Below are 20266 nucleotides of genomic sequence, written 5' to 3'. Positions count from 1 at the left end.
GAGAAAGGAGACAGCTGAGGAACCAATGGAGAAGAGCAGAACAAAGTCAGAAGGAGGGACTCAATCTCTTACAAAGGGTCATAAAAGATAAGCTTGCAACATTGCGCAGAGCTGAGCGCCTACGGAAACGCTACAAAAAGAAGGAGCGTGCGAGAACTAACTTTTATAAAGACCCATTCAAATTTGTAAAGAAGTTATTCACCAGTGAGAAGAATGGCACACTAAAAGCATCTAAGGTTGAGCTGGAGAGATATTTGGAGGAAACACATACAGATTCAAAAAGGCAGGAGCCTATGTCAATTCCGTCAGACATCCCACCTATCAATCCACCAGAATACCAAATGGAGGACTGTGCACCTAAGTGGAAAGAAATAGAGCAAGCTGTGAAAAAAGCAAGGGCTTCATCATCTCCAGGGCCTAATGGAGTTCCGTACAGAGTGTACAAGAGTGCTTCAGGAGTTCTACGAATTCTGTGGAAATTGATGAAAGTGGCATGGGAAAAACAGGTTGTACCAAGAGCATGGCGCCGAGCAGGTGGAGTCTTTATACCTAAAGAAAAAGATTCTACAAGCATCAGTCAGTTTCGTCCCATTTCCCTATTAAACGTAGAAGGCAAGATTTTCTTCAGCATTATTGCTCAGAGATTGTCAGCTTACCTATTAAAGAACTGCTTCATTGACACTTCAATACAAAAAGCGGGCATTCCAGGTTTCCCAGGTTGCTTAGAACACATCAATGTGATCTGGCAACAAATTCAATCAGCTAAAAAGGAGAGGAAGGAGCTCCATGTGACATTCCTGGATTTGGCTAATGCATATGGTTCAGTGCCACATGAACTACTTTGGGCAGCATTTGATTTTTTCAGTGTACCGATGACAATAACAAATTTAGTGAAAGCCTATTTTGGAGATTTGCAATTCAGTTTTTCAACTTCAGAATTCAGCACTACATGGCAATGCCTAGAGGTTGGAATAATGGCAGGATGCACCATTTCTCCACTGGCTTTTACCATGGCAATGGAAGTAATCATTAGGGCATCAAAATGGGTAGTCGGAGGAGAGCGCTTGGCTTCTGGAATGCGACTACCACCAATTCGAGCATACATGGATGACATGACAACCATGACTACAACAGTAGCCTGCACTAATCGATTATTGGGCAAGTTAACCAATAACATTGAATGGGCACGAATGCAATTCAAGCCCACTAAATCAAGGAGCATCTCTATAATTAAAGGCAAAGTAGTAGATAAAACATTCTTCATTAATGGTGAGGCAATACCAACAGTGTCTGAGAAGCCAGTGAAGAGTCTTGGGAGATGGTACGACGGGGATCTAAAGGACACAGTTCGTGTGGGAGAAGTTAGACAACAAGCAGTGGAAGGGTTGAAGAGCATAGACAGCTGCGCTCTACCAGGTAAACTAAAACTCTGGTGCTTTCAGTTTGGTCTACTGCCGAGGTTGCTGTGGCCACTGACTGTGTACGAGGTTTCTTTGACAACAGTAGAGAAGCTGGAAGCTTTAATCAGTTCATACATCAGGAAATGGTTGGGAGTTCCACGCTGCCTCAGCAGAGTGGGACTTTATGGTAAAGGAATACTGCAGCTACCAGTCTCTGCTCTAACCGAGGAGTTTAAGTGCGCCAAGGTCAGACTGGAAATGACATTAGTAGAGTCACGCGATAAATGCGTAAAGGAGGCAGCACCTGTGTTGAAAACTGGAAGAAAGTGGGCGGCAAAGAAAGCTGTGGAAGATGCAAAGGCTGCCCTTCGAATTGGTGATATCATGGGGCAAGTTCAGCATGGAAGAGGGGGTCTTGGTTTCAGTTCAACTCCTCCTACATGGCACAAGGCGGCCCCAGCTCAAAGAAGGAAGCTGGTAGTCAACGAGGTGCAAAAGCAGGAGGAGAGGATGAGGTGTATAAAGGCCATTTCCCAGGCCAAACAGGGAGAATGGATGAGATGGGAGAGTGTGGAACAACGCAAGATTGGCTGGCAAGACCTATGGTCAATGGAACAGAGCAGGATCAGTTTCCTCATCAGGTCAACATATGATGTTCTCCCATCACCACAGAACCTAAACCTCTGGGTAGGAGAGGATCCCTCATGTCCTTTGTGTTCATCACCTGCAACATTAAGGCACATTTTGACAGGATGTAAGGTGGCTCTTAGCCAAGGACGGTTTACTTGGCGCCATGACCAGGTGCTGCGATGTTTGGCCTTAGCATTGGAAGACAAGCGTAACATGACCAATAAGTTGCCACCTGTTCCATCAAAACATTACACACAAAAGACAACATTCCTCCGCCCAGGAGAGCAACCACCAAGAAAAGGTGTTAAAACCAATCCTCGCCCAGGACAACTGGAAGCTGCTAGAGACTGGAATATGCTGGCAGATGTTGGTCAACGGCTTATTTTTCCACCTGAGATTGCCACCACTAACCTTCGACCAGATATTGTCTTGTGGTCTGGATCAGCACGCCTTGTTCACCTGGTAGAGTTAACAGTGCCATGGGAGGACGCTGTAGATGAGGCGTATGAGAGGAAGAAACTGCGGTATGCTCAACTAGCCACTGAAGCGGAACAGCGAGGATGGAGAGTTCGGGTTTACCCAGTGGAAGTGGGTTGTCGAGGATTTGTGGCACATTCTACAACCCGGTTTCTCAGAGACGTCGGATTCAGTGGCCAAGAGTTGCGTCGCACAGTGAAGAACTTATCTGAAGCAGCAGAGAGGAGCAGCAACTGGCTGTGGTTGAGACGGAAAGATTCTGGCTGGGGACAGGTAAGTAAGCTGGGCTGAGTTGAGTGGGGGACGGAGGGGGGTGATGCTGGGACGCCAGAATCACCGTCGAGCCCTCTTGAGGTGTCGTGGGCTAGTCGACGAAACACTGAGGATGGAAGGTGCCCACTTGAAAACCCCAGAGATGTACCCTACTTAGCTCAATCCAGACGGTTGTCATGCTGATGCGCTGGGGAGGCCGCACTTTGGTTGATCCCTGGAGCCAGCATCGCAGCCGTTGTGTGTGCTGATGCGCCAGGGAGGCAAAATAAGCTGATCCCTGGAGCCAGCATTACACTTCAGCCATTAACACCAGACAGAAGGATATCTACATCATCATATGGAAGGAAACGTAAATGGATGGAGACGCATATGGATCACATTAGTTTACTGTAAAGCTACGTCTTAGTTGGTGCTTATCTTGGCGAGAGCCGAGTTCAAATCAGCATGAAGTTTTAACATCTACTCTCGTGTAATGGAAATCATGCAAATTTGGTAACGCGATTCTAAAAGCCCGTCTTCCAGGCAGGTTCCTGTTTAATTGGTTGTTGTGTTTGGTTTGGTTATTTCGAAATTGCCTGGTTTAAAATATAACCGATAGTAAACTAATTATTCACCAGAAACATGAAAATATTTTAATATTTTTAAAATACTGATGTGGACACCTGTGCTATAACTTTTATTAGACATAAAATATGTTTTTAAACAGGTGCACACGCTAGACTCCTAGCCGGTCTATGCAAATTAGATATTGTGTTTCTAAGTTTTGATTCGCTAACTGTGTGAACCAATCAGAGTGAGCTACTTTCTTTACCTTGTTTTATCCAATCATATTATTTAAGATTTTAAGTTACAGTTCCCCTTCCTCGCCACACGGTGGGAGCAGTGTGATGATTATTATTATTATTTATTTCTTAGCAGACGCCCTTATCCAGGGCGACTTACAATTGTTACAAGATATCACATTATACATTATACAGATATCACATTATTTTACATACAATTACCCATTTTTACAGTTGGGTTTTTACTGGAGCAATCTAGGTAAAGTACCTTGCTCAAGGGTACAACAGCAGTGTCCCCCACTGGGGATTGAACCCACAACCCTCCAGTCAAGAGTCCAGAGCCCTAACCACTACTCCACACTGCTGCCCTGCTACTCCACACTGCTGCGGTATAAACGTATTATTATTATTTTTATTATTATTATTATTATTATTATTAATTATTTCTTAGCAGACACCCTTATCCAGGACAACTTACAATTTTTACAAGATATCACATTATTTTAACATACAATTACATTATTTATTTTAGCGTATTGCATTGACATAATAGTTCCCCTTTTTCGCCACGCGGTGGCGCATTGGTAAGGAATACGTCAAATACTGGTGCATCAAGTTTGCTGCTGCTTATGATATAACCTCGTATTACTTCATTATTTTATACATTTTTAATAGATTTTCAGTATTTCAGGTTGTCGTTCCACTTGTATTGTGTATATCAGTGTAGCAGTTACGAGGGGAAGGAGTTTTAAGATTCGTGTCACCAATAAGATTGAAGAAATATCGTATAAAATTGTTCATGCAAAACGAATCCTAGGTAACTTTTAAATTTACATCGATTACAATTGTGTGTTTTGTAAAAACAAACTGTATCATATTTATTTGATCACTGTGTTTATACAAAGATATGTTTTAGTGGTATGCAGCATTACACACTGAGGCTGGGCGATAACACGTCTGATTCGGTGATGTTGTGCTTTACTTTTCAAAAACGTATGACAGGGAACACGATGTTATATATATGCGTGTGTGTGTGTAATGAATCTGTTTGAAAGATGTTCTGTGCTGGTGCTGTATGTAATGAATCTGTTTGAAAGATGTTCTGTGCTGGTGCTGTATGTAATGAATCTGTTTGAAAGATGTTCTGTGCTGGTGCTGTATGTAATGAATCTGTTTGAAAGATGTTCTGTGCTGGTGCTGTATGTAATGAATCTGTTTGAAAGATGTTCTGTGCTGGTGCTGTATGTATTGAATCTGTTTGAAAGATGTTCTGTGCTGGTGCTGTATGTAATGAATCTGTTTGAAAGATGTTCTGTGCTGGTGCTGTATGTAATGAATCTGTTTGAAAGATGTTCTGTGCTGGTGCTGTATGTAATGAATCTGTTTGAAAGATGTTCTGTGCTGGTGCTGTATGTAATGAATCTGTTTGAAAGATGTTCTGTGCTGGTGCTGTATGTAATGAATCTGTTTGAAAGATGTTCTGTGCTGGTGCTGTATGTAATGAATCTGTTTGAAAGATGTTCTGTGCTGGTGCTGTATGTAATGAATCTGTTTGAAAGATGTTCTGTGCTGGTGCTGTATGTAATGAATCTGTTTGAAAGATGTTCTGTGCTGGTGCTGTATGTAATGAATCTGTTTGAAAGATGTTCTGTGCTGGTGCTGTATGTAATGAATCTGTTTGAAAGATGTTCTGTGCTGGTGCTGTATGTAATGAATCTGTTTGAAAGATGTTCTGTGCTGGTGCTGTATGTAATGAATCTGTTTGAAAGATGTTCTGTGCTGGTGCTGTATGTAATGAATCTGTTTGAAAGAAGTTCTGTGCTGGTGCTGCATGTCGGAGGGGGTTGAATTGCAGGTAACATGGATATTGAGTGCATGTTAGTTTGCTGTGTTTTGTTTGGAAATCATTGTGTTGTGAGGCTCAGTTGATTTATTATTCTGAAACTTTAAAGCTGCCCCTTAACTGCTGGCTGTGTTGTTTCTATTATTGGACTCTTATCACTGTTTCAATGTGTGTATAGATTATGGTGTACTTTGGGGGTCCAGTATGGAGTAAATGTGCTATCCAGCTACCTTTCATTTGACCTCTGTTTCAGTGTGTGATTAATTAAACTAATGAACGTTAGTATAGGGGCTCATGCTTCTGTACAGCAATGGAAGATCAGCCTGCCTACAAACCAGGAGAATTCAGAGTGTTCTTCAGTCAGTTTCCTAAACATACACCTGGACTATATAATGTGACCTAAGCAAGGTAGGACTGGATTAAACACTACTGTATATTTGGAATGACGTTGCTTTTGTAAAAGCGATGTAATGTATATGACATATGTTATGTTGATGATTACTCTGCACACTTCCAGCTGTACAAAAGCAAAGCTTCATGTCTATATTAGTGCTGAAAAGCGTTCATTGTGTATCCCTGGAATGCCCATTTCTGGATCATAGGGCAGCAGTGTGGAGTAGTGGTTAGGGCTCTGGACTCTTGACCGGAGGGTTGTGGGTTCAATCCCCAGTGGGGGACACTGCTGTTGTACCCTTGAGCAAGGTACTTTACCTAGATTGCTCCAGTAAAAAAAAAACCCAACTGTAAAAATGGGTAATTGTATGTAAAATAATGTGATATCTGTATAATGTGAAATAATGTATAATGTGATATCTTGTAACAATTGTAAGTCGCCCTGGATAAGGGCGTCTGCTAAGAAATTAATAATAATAATAATCACATCAGATACTACGCTGAGCCACCCCTCTGAAATATTTCAATCCAATGTTTTTCTTATGCACTGCATTGTGTGTCGCCAGACAGGAAGGGAAAAAGGGTTTTGAACAATAAACAGAATCTAGTTCCATAAAGTAGCTTTTCTCATGTCAAACATGCTGGTGCATTCCAGGGAATGTGGCCGATTCACAGACCCAATGTTACTCACAGTCCTGCTCAACCCAATGTTACTCACAGGTAACGGAGGGGGGGGGAAGGGTCTAACGTTTTAAAAACAGTAAACAAAATAATGAAAGATCGAAATACGATGTAGAGATTTAGTTCTAAAATACTTTTAATAACAAATGCACAAAGATTAGATTTTTTGACAATGAAAAACAAAAGTACATGAATTCACTGCGGACTGGATTTCTGCTGCCAGTTTTTCAGTCACCGTCGTGCCTTTCAGCGGCCCCCGAACCGCGTCAGTTCTGCGGGGCAGGAACCTTCCGCCGCACCGATTTCAGCAAGCACTGCTGGGCTGCAGGGTACAGTCGCTGGCAGCCCTCGACGCAGGCTCTGACGGCTCCCACCACGGTCTCCTCCTTCATCTCCCCGGTGGACAGCAGCCCTGAGATCTGGTTTAGGGTGGGTAGCAGCGCCACAGTCAAGCTCCCTTGGTTCTCAGTCGACTCGTCCCCGTTTTCCTCGCTGCAGGTCGGGTCGAGCAAATACGCAGCACCGTCTTGTCTTAGCGAGCATCCGAGGACCAAGTCGTACATCTCGATTCCGGCATCGGCCAGAGCCAAGGAGGCGCAGGTGATTGCGTGTGCCAGAGCAGAGCCGTCATTCTCCAAAACCAGCACGTTCACCTCGATCTGCGACCGCGGGTACTTGTGCAGGCAAACCCCGGGCTGCAGGCTCTCCTGCAGGCTCAGGGTTAGGTCTTTCTCCTGGCTGCCCTGGATCCATGGGCACCGTTTCGCGCAAGAGAAGGGAGCGAGTCGGAAAGCGCACACCAGCCTGCCCGCCTTCATGTCCAGCTCGTCTTTCCTCTCCGTCTCACGCGGTCCATACACAGAGCAGATCAGCTTGGTGTTCCCGGCCTCGATATAGGCAGAGCCCTTGGCCTGGCTCACCAGTCCGCAGCGAGCAAACATCGGCCTCGCATCCACCTGGCCCCGCCGCCTGCCGTCCGCCCGTCTTTCTGACTCTCTTGTCTGGGGGACCCGAGTCGGTTGCCCCCGGCTCTGTTGCACGAACAGCCAGGGCGACTGGGATTCCTCTGGTCCACGAACTCGCTTAGTATCCACCGGCATGGCCCGCTCAACTTGAAACGCAACCTCTTTGACCATAGATATATAAAAACACGTGGAGAAAAGATGTAGGTTTAAATCCAAAACGTTAAAATCACAGCGCCATCCAGTGGGCTGGAGTGTTCAAACAGTTCCATTATTGCCCCAGCCTCCCTTCATATTGGTAGTAGTTTCTGTTGCAATAAGTATACCCCAATATTTTAGAATTTACATTTAGTAGAAATCACATATTTATATCACTGGCGCCTTTATTTAATTTTATGACGCATTTTGACAGATTATCTACAATGCAGTTAGGTCCTGCAGAGATTCACGGTAGCTGGTCTGCCCTGTTGAATCAGCAGGAGTACCAATACTGCCGCACCTTCCGCAGAGACACACTGGAATCACGTGATGCCGGTTACTGCTCAGTTGCATCAGCCTTACGCGCCGTGCACACAACCCTGAGACAGAGCCGCGACACTGCGGGCGGATTGACGGCGTCTGCAGACAATCAACAAGACATATTTTTATAAGTGTGCAATAAATAACCAATAGGGTAAGCTGTAGGCGGGGCGTTTGCACACCACGGACTGTGTGGTTTCATTGTGCTGCAGGACTGTGAGATACAAAGATTTGATCTGAGGAAGAGTAAGTATTTATAAGTTTATTCCGTGTTTATATATTACTGTTTAGTTAGCTCCATTCACATGCTTTATATATATATATATATATATATATATATATATATATATATATATAATTATTATTATTATTATTATTATTTGTTTATTTAGCAGACGCCTTTATCCAAGGCGAATTACACATATATATATATATATATATATATACACACACACAACATAAATTAGCTAATTAAAAATAAAACATAAAGCAGGTACTTCAGAACATAATTATGGAGACGATTGAATTGTTCGTTCCTGTAAACATGCAGCTGGATCGCATGCCCGCCGCTTCACACGGGCACTAGTTCAGTTGAATGATTTGAACATTATCTGTAGTTCCAGACTGACAGCTGAGGAAATATACTTTATAAACAATTACAGTTTGACGTGTGAAGTTTGAAGTAAATTTTAACTACATGTTTGCAGATGCTTCTCTTTTATTTTTGGATATTTTATTCCGTTTTTGTTTAAATTCCCTACAGCTTTGTGAATTATGGTTTTGCTACAGCGACAACCACTAGGGATACAACACAAGCTTGTGCTGCAAGTTTAGGGAAAGGAGACCGACGTGTGCTTGCATGGGTTTGTGCATCTGCAGTGCTTGTATGAGGATGTGTGGATTTGATAGACGGAGTAGTAAATCATTTGTAGGAAGGAATGAGTGTATCTGGGCAGCCCCCTCTCACATGCCTGTTTCCTCATTTCCAGCCTTGCACATCCTTTCCAAGATGGACTCCACACTGACAGCTGCTCAGATACGACAGAAATTTATTGACTTCTTCAAGAAGCATGAGCACCAGTACGTGCACTCCTCCTCCACAGTCCCTCTTGACGACCCCACGCTGCTGTTTGCCAATGCTGGCATGAACCAGGTAACCTGCTTATCCTCTCGTTCCTGTGCAGCCCCTCGTGTGCTCTGATCTCCTCTCGTTCCTGTGCAGCCCCTCGTGTGCTCTGATCTCCTCTCGTTCCTGTGCAGCCCCTCGTGTACTCTGATCTCCTCTCGTTCCTGTGCAGCCCCTCGTGTACTCTGATCTCCTCTCGTTCCTGTGCAGCCCCTCGTGTGCTCTGATCTCCTCTCGTTCCTGTGCAGCCCCTCGTGTGCTCTGATCTCCTCTCGTTCCTGTGCAGCCCCTCGTGTACTCTGATCTCCTCTCGTTCCTGTGCAGCCCCTCGTGTACTCTGATCTCCTCTCGTTCCTGTGCAGCCCCTCGTGTACTCTGATCTCCTACCTCATTCCTGTGTTGTCTGTACCTGCAGTATAAGCCAATCTTCCTGAACACCATTGACCCATCTCACCCCATGGCGAAGTTGCGAAGAGCTGCTAATACCCAGAAGTGTATCCGTGCCGGGGGAAAGCACAATGACCTGGACGATGTGGGCAAGGACGTGTACCACCACACCTTCTTTGAGATGCTGGGCTCCTGGTCCTTCGGGGACTATTTCAAGGTGAGCTCTCCTCCCTGCAGTGCTGCAAGCTCCTATAATATCACATGCAGTAAACATGCATTGCACATCCACTGCGCATGTTCTACCAGGGAACACAGTCTGCTCCAGTCAGAATTGAACTGAGGTCAGCGGGTATTGGAGGAGAAGTTAGAAAGGTAGTTGGGATCAGTCCCTGTTTCTCTCCACATTGAGCCTTTGCACCTTGGTTGCTGATTGCTTCCCTTAATCTGGTTCTGTTGATGCCACAGCACCTGGCCTGTGAGCTGGCCCTGGACCTCCTAACCAAGGAGTTTGGGATCCCGATCGAGAGACTGTATGTCACCTACTTCGGAGGCCATGAGGAGGCGGGGCTGGAGCCAGACTTGGAATGCAAACAGATCTGGCTGGACTTGGGGTGAGGAGAGTGGAAATAAGACTCCCAATGCAAAGCAGTTTAAAACACAAATGCATTTTATTTGATGCAAGAACATCTTGAATACACAGAAAGTAGCGTGTCAATTGCAGAGTTGTCAAAAGGTTATTTCATCTTCAGTTTACCAGGAATGAGTCATTCAGTACGTTTACAAGACAAAGCGTTTTCCGAAAACTAAAGTTTTTGGAAAACGGAATCAGAAAACTGATTTTCTTAAAACATCACTTTTCTGTGTTTACATGATTAACGATAGAAAGTCTAATTAGAATTCAACTGTATACATTGATTGAAGTTTTCGGAAAACGCAGGATATTTTCGCATGCAAAGTACTGTAGTAGCCTAAGTACGATTTGAACAGACCAGACATTTTTTCTGCGATAGACCGGAGACCAATCCAATATAAGTGCTTTATCGAAGTGTCAGGTCTTAAATTCAAAGATACTATCCTATACCTCTTTTCAGATTCCCCACAATGTTTCCTACAGCTCATCCTGTTCTATATTACCAGTTTCTTTTGCAGACATTATTTTAAATTACCACGTAATTTTAAAGCTGGAAAACATGTGCTGCTTTAGTATGGGCTATTAAAAAAATACATACGGATAAATATTACTTGATCCCTAACTTATTATTATTATTATTATTATTATTATTTTTTATTATTTATTTCTTAGCAGACGCCCTTATCCAGGGCGACTTACAGTCGTAAACAAAAATACATTTAAAGAATCACAGTACAAGTATTAATACAATTAAGGACAAGATAAAATACAATGACTTCGGTTCTAGCAAGTACAAATATATGACAAAATACGATTAAATAACGGAGCAAATGGATGCATGCAGACTGACTACATATTGTTGTTATTTTCTCTGTTTTCTAAAACCACGTGCAGGAATGAAGGTCAAAGTTTGCACATGTGCAGTACGCTATCAGAATAAGTTTTCCGAAAAGTGCGTTTACATGAGGTACATTTGGTTCGTTTACGGAATTGAATCGGAAATTTCTAGGTGCTGTTTTCCGAAAACTGACCTAAGGAATACTCCGATACATTTTCCAAAAACTGTATTTACATGACTTTTGATATCGGAATTAGTTTTCGGAAAACATAGTTTTCCGAAAAATATCGGAATTCTTATGCTCATGTAAACGCTAGGAGGCTGTGTGGTCCAGTGGTTAAAGAAAAGGGCTTATAACCAGGAGGTCCCTGGTTCAAATCCCACCTCAGCCACTGACTCATTGTGTGACCCTGAGCAAGTCACTTAACCTCCTTGTGCTCCGTCTTTTGGGTGAGACGTAGTTGTAAGTGACTCTGCAGCTGATGCATAGTTTACACACCCTTGTCTCTGTAAGTCGCCTTGGATAAAGGCGTCTGCTAAATAAACTAATAATAATAATAATAAAACACACTGAATGAATCTGTGGTGGCAGTGTCAGCCTAGACCTTGCCTCAGTAGTTTTTACTTTGTTTTTGCAGATTTGCTATTTTTCTATGGCAGTGTCAGGAATACACAAAGCTGGATTGTATTTGATAAACACATTCCAGCTGCTCCAGAGCTGACTCTCTGTGCTTCCCTCTCTAGTGTGGATGACAGCCGGATCCTGCCTGGCAGTATGAAGGATAATTTCTGGGAGATGGGGGACACGGGTCCCTGCGGCCCCTGCAGTGAAATACACTTCGACCGGATTGGGGGCAGGGACGCTGCGCCCCTCGTCAATCAGGATGATCCCAATGTGTTGGAGATCTGGAATCTGGTGTTCATCCAATTCAACAGGTACCCTACAAGCCCTAGCCAAGGGCTGTGGGACTTGAATTACTGTTTCATTCTCTCATTTGCAGCAGTAGCATTGCTGAACATACATGTGAAAGTGCTGTACATGTCTAGTGCACACATTGTGAAAGCGCTGTACATGTCTAGGTCACACATTGTGAAAGCGCTGCACATGTCTAGTGCACGCATTGTGAAAGTGCTGTACATGTCTAGTGCATGGGGACATTGTGGGGACTGCTCATTGTGCTGTAGGAAGTCATTGGAAATTGCAGATTGCATTTGAATACTGCTTGATGAACTATGTTAGCAGCTGTGGTTTCCAGGCAGTTTTTTGAAAAGGTTTCAATTGAAAGCCTGCTGGGATCCCCTCTGATGATGTGTGTTGGTGTGTGCAGGGAGTCGGATGGGCACTTGAAGCCCTTGCCCAAGAAGAGCATTGACACAGGAATGGGTCTGGAGAGGCTGGTCTCTGTCCTGCAGAACAAGATGTCCAACTACGACACTGACCTGTTTGTGCCGTACTTTGAAGCCATTCAGAAGGTGAGTGAGTGTTAGAGTGAAGCTGTGGAAGAGTCCCATACAGCTCTGTTTAGCAATGTGCCTCTTTCTGCATGTGTAAAGTGCTGAATCGCTATGTTAATAAGTGGCTGGCTGTAACTCTAATGGTTTGTTTTGTGGCTGCAGGGTACTGGTGCCAGGCCGTACAGTGGGAAGGTTGGTGCGGAGGACACAGATGGGATGGACATGGCGTACCGCGTGCTGGCTGACCACGCCCGCACCATCACCATTGCGCTGGCTGACGGGGGCCGCCCTGACAACACAGGCCGGGGGTGAGCAGTGAGCACATTACTGTCCAGGAGCAAGTATACCAAAACAAGAGAGAGATGATTCAAGCACTCCATGAACACAAGCTGCTGTATATGGACCTATACTCGACTCCCCTGATCAGAAGTAAAAAGTTATCTTCCAATGGGCCCAAGTTAATGCCCTCTGAAGGCTGCACTGTGCTGTGGTGCAGCGAAGCAGCTCCTCAGTGCTGTGCTCTGTCCCCCTACGTGTGTGTGCAGTGAAGCAGCTCCTCAGTGCTGTGCTCTGTCCCCCTGCAGGTGTGTGCAGTGAAGCAGCTCCTCAGTGCTGTGCTCTGTCCCCCTGCAGGTGTGTGCAGTGAAGCAGCTCCTCAGTGCTGTGCTCTGTCCCCCTGCAGGTGTGTGCAGTGAAGCAGCTCCTCAGTGCTGTGCTCTGTCCCCCTGCAGGTGTGTGCAGTGAAGCAGCTCCTCGGTGCTGTGCTCTGTCCCCCTGCAGGTGTGTGCAGTGAAGCAGCTCCTCAGTGCTGTGCTCTGTCCCCCTGCAGGTACGTGCTCCGGAGAATCCTGCGGCGGGCGGTGCGATATTCCCATGAGAAGCTCAACGCCTCCAGGGGCTTCTTTGCTTCCCTCGTTGACGTGGTGGTGGATTCCTTGGTGTGTTGCATACCTTTTCTCAAGACAGCAGTGGTCTTTGATAGTTTAGTTCTTAGTACTGTTGAGAAATACTTATTTAGTTACAGTTACAGAATGTAGTTGGTTAGAAATCAGTGATCAGGTCTATAGGTTCTCACCAGAAGATGGGGATTTCTGGCTTACAAACGTGTGAGGAAGCCTGCAGTAGCGACACAGAAATGACCTTTTCATTCTGGGCTGTGGAGAACGTGCGGATGAGCTAATACAAGTGTGTGTATCTGCAGGGAGATGCGTTCCCTGAGCTGAACAAGGATCCAGATATGGTGAAGGACATTATAAATGAGGAAGAGCTGCAGTTCCTGAAGACACTCAGCAGAGGGCGCCGTATCCTAGATAGGAAGATCCAGAGTCTAGGTGACATCAAAACCATCCCAGGTAAATGAGTGGAGTTGTTTGCAAGTTTATACAGTGTCACTGTGAGCATTCTCACCAATACAGTGAATACATTCTCTAGGCTAATAAATGTGCATCCTGATTTTAGAAATGCACTGTGTTCCTGACAGAACACATGTACAGTAGACCTGGTTGTGTAGGTACAGTGAGCACTGCCCTGCCTCTCCCCAGGGGACACTGCCTGGCTGCTCTACGACACCTACGGCTTCCCTCTGGACCTCACTGCCCTGATTGCGGAGGAGAGAGGCATGGCTGTGGACCTGGAGGGCTTTGAGGAGGAGAAGAGAGCTGCGCAGGTGAGCTCCAAATCCAGGAACAATGTGTATCAATCACTGTTTTAATATTGGCATGACAGCTTTTCATAATGTTACACTTAAACGTGAATAAGCATTAATGGGGTGATTGGTAAAGTGTGGAGCAGCAGTGTGTGTGTGTGTGTGTGTGTGTGTGTGTGAAAGTGCAGCAGTAATGTGTGTGTGTGTGTGTGTGTGTGTGAAAGTGCAGCAGTAATGTGTGTGTGTGTGTGTGTGTGTGTGTGTGAAAGTGCAGCAGTAATGTGTGTGTTTGTGTGTGTGTGAAAGTGCAGCAGTAATGTGTGTGTGTGTGTGTGTGTGTGAAAGTGCAGCAGTAATGTGTGTGTGTGTGTGTGTGAAAGTGCAGCAGTAATGTGTGTGTGTGTGTGAAAGTGCAGCAGTAATGTTTGTGTGTGTGTGTGTGTGTGTGTGAAAGTGCAGCAGTAATGTGTGTGTGTGTGTGTGTGAAAGTGCAGCAGTAATGTGTGTGTGTGTGTGTGTGTGTGTGTGAAAGTGCAGCAGTAATGTGTGTGTGTGTGTGTGTGTGTGAAAGTGCAGCAGTAATGTGTGTGTGTGTGAAAGTGCAGCAGTAATGTGTGTGTGTGTGTGAAAGTGCAGCAGTAATGTGTGTGTGAAAGTGCAGCAGGAAAGTGCAGCAGTAAAGTGTGTGTGTGTGTGTGTGAAAGCGGGACCTGTTCAATAAGCTTGTATATCCCCAACATGGCTGCTTCCCAATCCCATCCAGCTCGTTCACCCCCAATACCCACAATGCATTATGGTTAACAGACTGGTTTAATAAACCCACCTTTAGAATGGAAACTTTAGATTTTTTTATTCTGACTATTGAAATTACAGCTGTGCTGGGTGATGTATGTTACTGACAAAGTAGCTTCTATTTTCAATGTGTTTGTGTCACTGTGAAATTGTCTGTGGTCTGGTCAAGCCCCACAGCAGTATTAATCCTGTTCGCTCTTCCCATCCTAGCTGAAGTCTCAAGGGAAGGGTGCTGGAGATGAGGATCACATCATGCTGGATATCTACGCCATTGAAGAGCTGCGCACAAAGGGACTGCCTCCCACGGACGATTCCCCCAAATACAAGTACCAGGCAGACAGCTCCGGCAACTACGGTACACAGGAATCCAATTTCAGAAGCAAACCCTCACCTTGAATGCAGAGCTGTTTGTAGATTTATCTTGATGTCATATTGCTTGTGAGCTGACCCGTGTTTGATGTTGTATTGCTTGTGAGCTGATACCTGTGTTTTTTGCTCTGGATTCACAGAATACGAGCTGGTAGTAGGCACAGTGCTGGCCTTGCGCAGGGACAAGACGTTCGTGGAAGAGGTGACCACGGGGCAGCAGTGTGGTGTGCTGCTTGACCGGACCAGCTTCTATGCAGAGCAGGGTGGACAGACCTTCGATGAGGGCTACATGGTCAGAGAAGACGACGCCTCGGACGATGTAAGTTGACTTCCATTACCTACAGGCAGGGCTAGTGATGACAGTTGCAGAATTTCTGACAGCGTGCTTATTTATGTGTGCAAGGAGGGACAGAAAACCCAGCTGGACCCAGAACAGGACAGGGCTGCTTTTGATTGGTAAATGAGCTTTGCATACTGTGAGGATTGGAAGGGTTCAGTTTGTATAGCTGTGAGGATTGGAAGGGTTCAGTTTGTTAATGCTGTGTTTGCTTTGCTGGTACACAGAAGATGGAGTTCACAGTGAAGAACACGCAGGTGCGCGGTGGCTATGTCCTGCACGTCGGGACTGTGTATGGGACCCTGAGAGTGGGGGAGTGCGTGCAGCTGCATGTAGACGAGGTAGGCACTCCGCTTCTTATCTCTTACTCTTTGAGTATGAATTCCTGCTTTCCATGAAGCTCACTGGGAAAGGGCTGTTTGTTCCAGGCCAGGCGGCGCCCCATCATGAGCAATCACACCTCCACCCACATCCTGAACTTTGCCCTGCGCTCGGTGCTGGGAGAGGCGGATCAGAGGGGCTCTCTGGTGGCCCCTGACAGGCTGCGCTTCGACTTCACTGCCAAGGGGGCCATGTCCACAAAGGAGATTCGCGCAGTCGAAGAGATTGTCAGCACCGTGATCCAGGAGGCCAAGGTGGGAGAATCAGGGAGGGGGAGCGGGTATTAATCACACACCATTATTGGAGTCAGGGAGGGGGAGCGGGTATTAATCACACACCATTATTGGAGTCAGGGAGGGGGAGCGGGTATTAATCACACACCATTATTGGAGTCAGGGAGGGGGAGCGGGTATTAATCACACACCATTATTGGAGTCGGAGGGGGAGCAGGTATTCACACACCATTATTGGAGTCAGGGAGGGGGAGCGGGTATTAATCACACACCATTATTGGAGTCGGAGGGAAGCGGGTATTAATCACACACCATTATTGGAGTCAGGGAGGGGGAGCGGGTATTAATCACACACCATTATTGGAGTCGGAGGGGGAGCGGGTATTAATCACACACCATTATTGTTTCTGTCATTTTCTTGTTTTTTGTATGTATTTATTTGTTGTGTGTCCAGGAGTGTTGTATTAATAAGGGGTTTTGACAGTGATATGTAGAACAGTTCTGTGTTGTGTAATATATAACAGCTGCACCTCCCTGTGCAAGTCTGTCACGATGTGCACAGCTGCTCATTGCTTTGTAGAGGGTTGGTAAAGGTTTTCAAGTGTGAGCTGCAACATTGTAAATGTGTCTGTGAGATATTTCTTTATTTTTGTGCAGATGTTGTAATACCTCTCTCTCTCTCTCTCTCCATTCCCAGCCTGTCTATGCCATGGAGGCTCCCCTAGCAGCAGCGAAGGCGATCCAGGGTTTGAGAGCTGTGTTTGACGAGACCTACCCTGACCCCGTCCGCGTCGTCTCCATTGGCATCCCCGTCCAGGACCTGCTGGCTGACCCCAGTGGGGCCGCTGGCTCTCTCGCCTCCATCGAGTTCTGCGGGGGAACGTGAGTCTGTAGGGACAGGAATAGCAGTGGATGGAGCACCTCAGTGATGGGTGTTAAACTCTGGAGAGGGTGCACAGATCTGTTTGGTGGATAGATTAGAGTTCGCTGTCTGTCTGCTTGGAGGTTTTGCAGCTTCAGACGCTCAAGGATAGACGGATGGGTGACTTTAGGCTCCTTTGCTTTACACTAAACCCAAACCCGAGTGAGATGCACCAGCTCTCCCTGATTAGAGCAATTGTGACTTTGCCCTCACTAGCCGAGGGTTTCTAGTGTTGGGGTTTTAACAGTGACCCGCCTGTGCTGACCGGTCCTCTCCTCTCCTCAGGCACCTCCAGAACTCCAGCCACGCTCAGCCGTTTGTGATTGTGTCGGAGGAGGCGATTGCCAAAGGCATCCGGCGCATTGTAGCAGTGACCGGCCCTGAGGCACAGAAGGTAAGTGCAGACTTGAGGGGAGGGAGATTCACACTGGAGCTCCACAGAGCAGAGACTCGAGGGGAGGGAGGGAGATTCACACTGGAGCTCCAAACACAAAGCCTGGTCTGTGTCACTGTGGAAGTTCCTGTGTGATTGCATTCTGTATGTTGCTTTTCTCAGGCTCTGAGGAAGGCTGATGCTCTGCGACAGATTCTCTCTGCTCTTGATGAAAAGGTTAAAGTCCAGGCTGCTCCCAACAAGGACATTCAGAAGGAGATCGCAGACCTGACAGAGGTGAGAGGCAGGGGAGCTTCTCCTCTCTGAGACCTGAACTCCAGGTCTGTTAGTGTACATATGGATCCAGATCTCCACCCGTCCCTTGACTTTGTGTGTAATTCCAGGCTATTGGCACAGCAGTTATCCCACAGTGGCAGAAGGATGAGATGAGAGAGTCACTGAAAGCATTAAAGAAGACAATGGATGACCTGGACAGAGCAAGCAAAGGGGATGTTCAGAAGAGGGTCAGTACTGAATCAACGAGACTCTTCCATGAGTAGACACAGTTCTCCACACAGTCTAATGTACACGGGCTGTCTGACATCTTGCTACAAGCTGCAGTGATGTAACCTACCCTGTACTAGTTTGGGGTCACACTGTTCATATGGAATAACTGATTTTCATAGTTGTGGTAGTTTTGGACAGTATGTTGTTCCTACAGTTCCATTGCTAGTTTAGTTCCGTAGCGTTTATAGAAGTGGTCATCACCCGTGTACATATGGAGCTTGCTTCGGAAAGGTGCATTATTCTCCTAAAGCGTTGCCGTGGAAATGAAACCTTCCTTTGTGTTTCAGGTCCTGGAGAAAACAAAGCAGCTGATTGACAGCAGCCCAAACCAGCCACTGGTCGTCATGGAGATGGAAGCTGGAGCTTCTGCAAAGGTACGAGCATGGCACTCGCTCTCCTGTACTCTCCCACACAGCCTTAGGTTTCTATGTTGAGATCCTGGTTACGGTTATTAATGGGGATTTCTCCTGCCTGCTCATTCATTTACCAGCCCAAGGAAGGTGTATCCTTCCTAATCCTGTGACCTCCTTGCTCCCCAGGCCCTGAATGAGTCTCTGAAGCTGTTGAAGATGCACTCCCCCAAGACTGCTGCCATGCTTTTCACTGCGGACAGCGATGCTGACAAAGTCATCTGCTTGTGCCAGGTCCCGCAGGTAAGTGCTGTCTCACACCACAGAGCCTGCCCCCTACAGGCCCCCCATACTCCTGCAGGAAGACAAATCTCACTCTGTTTTCTGTGCTCTCTCCCAGGAAGTGGCTAACCGTGGCTTGAAGGCAAGTGACTGGGTGCAGCATGTGTGCCCCCTGCTGGACGGAAAGGGTGGTGGCAAGGACATGTCGGCCCAGGCCACAGGCAGGAACACACACTGCCTGCAGGAGGCACTGCAGTTGGCCATTGACTTTGCCCACCTCAAACTGGGCGACCTGAACAACTAGCCCTGCACGACAAGAAGAAGAGGCTTCGAGTGCCATCCTTGGGGTCTTGGGTTCATTTACTAACTTCCGCGTTCCATTGAGACGTTCCAGACCGGCCCAGCAGTCTGGGTCATAGCTATTCTGTCGAAGGGATTTAAAGCCCATGTTTATTCATTTGGTGTTCTTACTTGAATTTCTTTTGGTGACTCTGGTTGTAGGGTTGTTGGATCATGTTAGCTGTACATTTAATGTCATTAATGAATGAATAGTGCATATCCTGTGTATCTGAGGTTCGATGCCAGTGCTGCCCGTAGTCTACGTGAACTCCTCTTCAGTGGGAGACTGCAGTACATGTAGCAGCTTTTAGGTCAAACTCTCAAGTCTCATTGGTGAATAAACACGAAAGCAACGAGCATAGCAGTTTTCATTGTGTTTTGTGTCTTTCTTCTACAGTCACTGCGATTCATAAAATATAGCCCATTAGAAGAGTCAAGTGTCTTGTTTTAAATGGCTGGGAGATGCGGTGCATTCCTCCAGGCTGTGGTTCACAATAGTAACCCTCCCACCTGAGAGGATGAGAACCCTCCCAACCCTTCAAAGCACATCTCTGTGTGAATACAAAGGCACCAGCCGCTACTCCTGGATTCAATGATTTATTTTACAATAGTACAAGATAAAACTGTCCTTATAGCACATATAATCTGCTGAGTATAAAAGGGAGAAAAAGTACAGTTTATTAAACATGATACTGCTTTTTACAGGTTGTGTTTAAGCATATATAGGCTTATGAGTGCATTTGAGTGTTTCAAAGATTCGAAATGTCTTCTGAAAGCACAGTGGAATGAGCAAGAAAGAAAGAGGAGAATGGGTTTGCTTTTCTTCCTGTGACTCCTGCGTGTGTCCCTGTCTAACTCTTCAGGTGCAACACCTACAGGCCACACGTTAATTCGGGTCTGACCAGAGCGATGCTGGGAGGCTTTGTCAGCAAGTGTACTTTTATTTAGAAAATCCTGAAAGAGGATGTTCTCATTCTGACATCAATCCTGTCATTAACCATTTTCAGTCATGACCCCGAAGCAGCTGGAGCGGTTCTGTTTGGATATCCTTGCAGACGCATGCTGCTACAGCACTGTGTGCTCATGCTAGTATTACATCCTGAAAGCCTCTTGAGTCCAGACATTTACAACACAACAGCATTGAAACCCTGGGCAAGCTGCAAGGTGTAGCGCTGTATCACAAGCGGCTGCAGGAACCAGACCACCGAGTCGCACTGCCTGCTATGCACAATAGAAACATTCAAACATTCTGAAACCAAATGTCACCTGCCATGGGAGG

General features: G+C 46.0%; 2 protein-coding genes across 2 annotated transcripts; one reads left to right on the top strand and one right to left on the bottom strand.

Annotated features, from left to right (window-relative positions):
* Window positions 1-6591: 6591 nt before the first annotated feature.
* On the bottom strand, window positions 6592-7948 carry exosc6 (exosome component 6). Its single transcript, XM_034041390.3, has one exon. The coding sequence runs from the start codon at window positions 7613-7615 to the stop codon at window positions 6746-6748; it is 870 nt and encodes a 289-aa protein (XP_033897281.3). The 5' UTR covers window positions 7616-7948; the 3' UTR covers window positions 6592-6745.
* Window positions 7949-8052: 104 nt separating this feature from the next.
* On the top strand, window positions 8053-19351 carry LOC117424103 (alanine--tRNA ligase, cytoplasmic-like). Its single transcript, XM_034040190.3, has 21 exons — window positions 8053-8206; window positions 8950-9113; window positions 9502-9690; window positions 9939-10084; window positions 11687-11878; window positions 12271-12415; window positions 12560-12705; window positions 13227-13335; window positions 13599-13749; window positions 13939-14063; window positions 15045-15189; window positions 15344-15522; window positions 15768-15881; window positions 15969-16175; window positions 16852-17036; window positions 17362-17470; window positions 17633-17746; window positions 17854-17973; window positions 18304-18390; window positions 18556-18669; window positions 18767-19351. Exons 2-21 carry the CDS (start codon window positions 8970-8972, stop codon window positions 18950-18952), a joined length of 2907 nt encoding a protein of 968 aa, XP_033896081.1. The 5' UTR covers window positions 8053-8206; window positions 8950-8969; the 3' UTR covers window positions 18953-19351.
* The last annotated feature ends 915 nt before the right edge of the window (window positions 19352-20266 follow it).

This window comes from Acipenser ruthenus, chromosome 19 (genome assembly GCF_902713425.1).
Source record: "Acipenser ruthenus chromosome 19, fAciRut3.2 maternal haplotype, whole genome shotgun sequence".
In the NCBI taxonomy this organism is placed as follows: domain Eukaryota; kingdom Metazoa; phylum Chordata; class Actinopteri; order Acipenseriformes; family Acipenseridae; genus Acipenser; species Acipenser ruthenus.
This window is presented reverse-complemented; position numbering and strand designations above follow the sequence as displayed.

Excerpts from the sequence above, each read along its gene's own strand:
- exosc6 (XM_034041390.3), bottom strand. The coding sequence starts at position 7,615 with ATGGTCAAAGAGGTTGCGTTTCAAGTTGAGCGGGCCATGCCGGTGGAT.
- LOC117424103 (XM_034040190.3), top strand. The coding sequence starts at position 8,970 with ATGGACTCCACACTGACAGCTGCTCAGATACGACAGAAATTTATTGAC. Across the intron at positions 18,391-18,555 it reads AAGCTGGAGCTTCTGCAAAG|GCCCTGAATGAGTCTCTGAA; the intron begins GTACGAGCATGG and ends CTTGCTCCCCAG. Across the intron at positions 18,670-18,766 it reads GCTTGTGCCAGGTCCCGCAG|GAAGTGGCTAACCGTGGCTT; the intron begins GTAAGTGCTGTC and ends GCTCTCTCCCAG.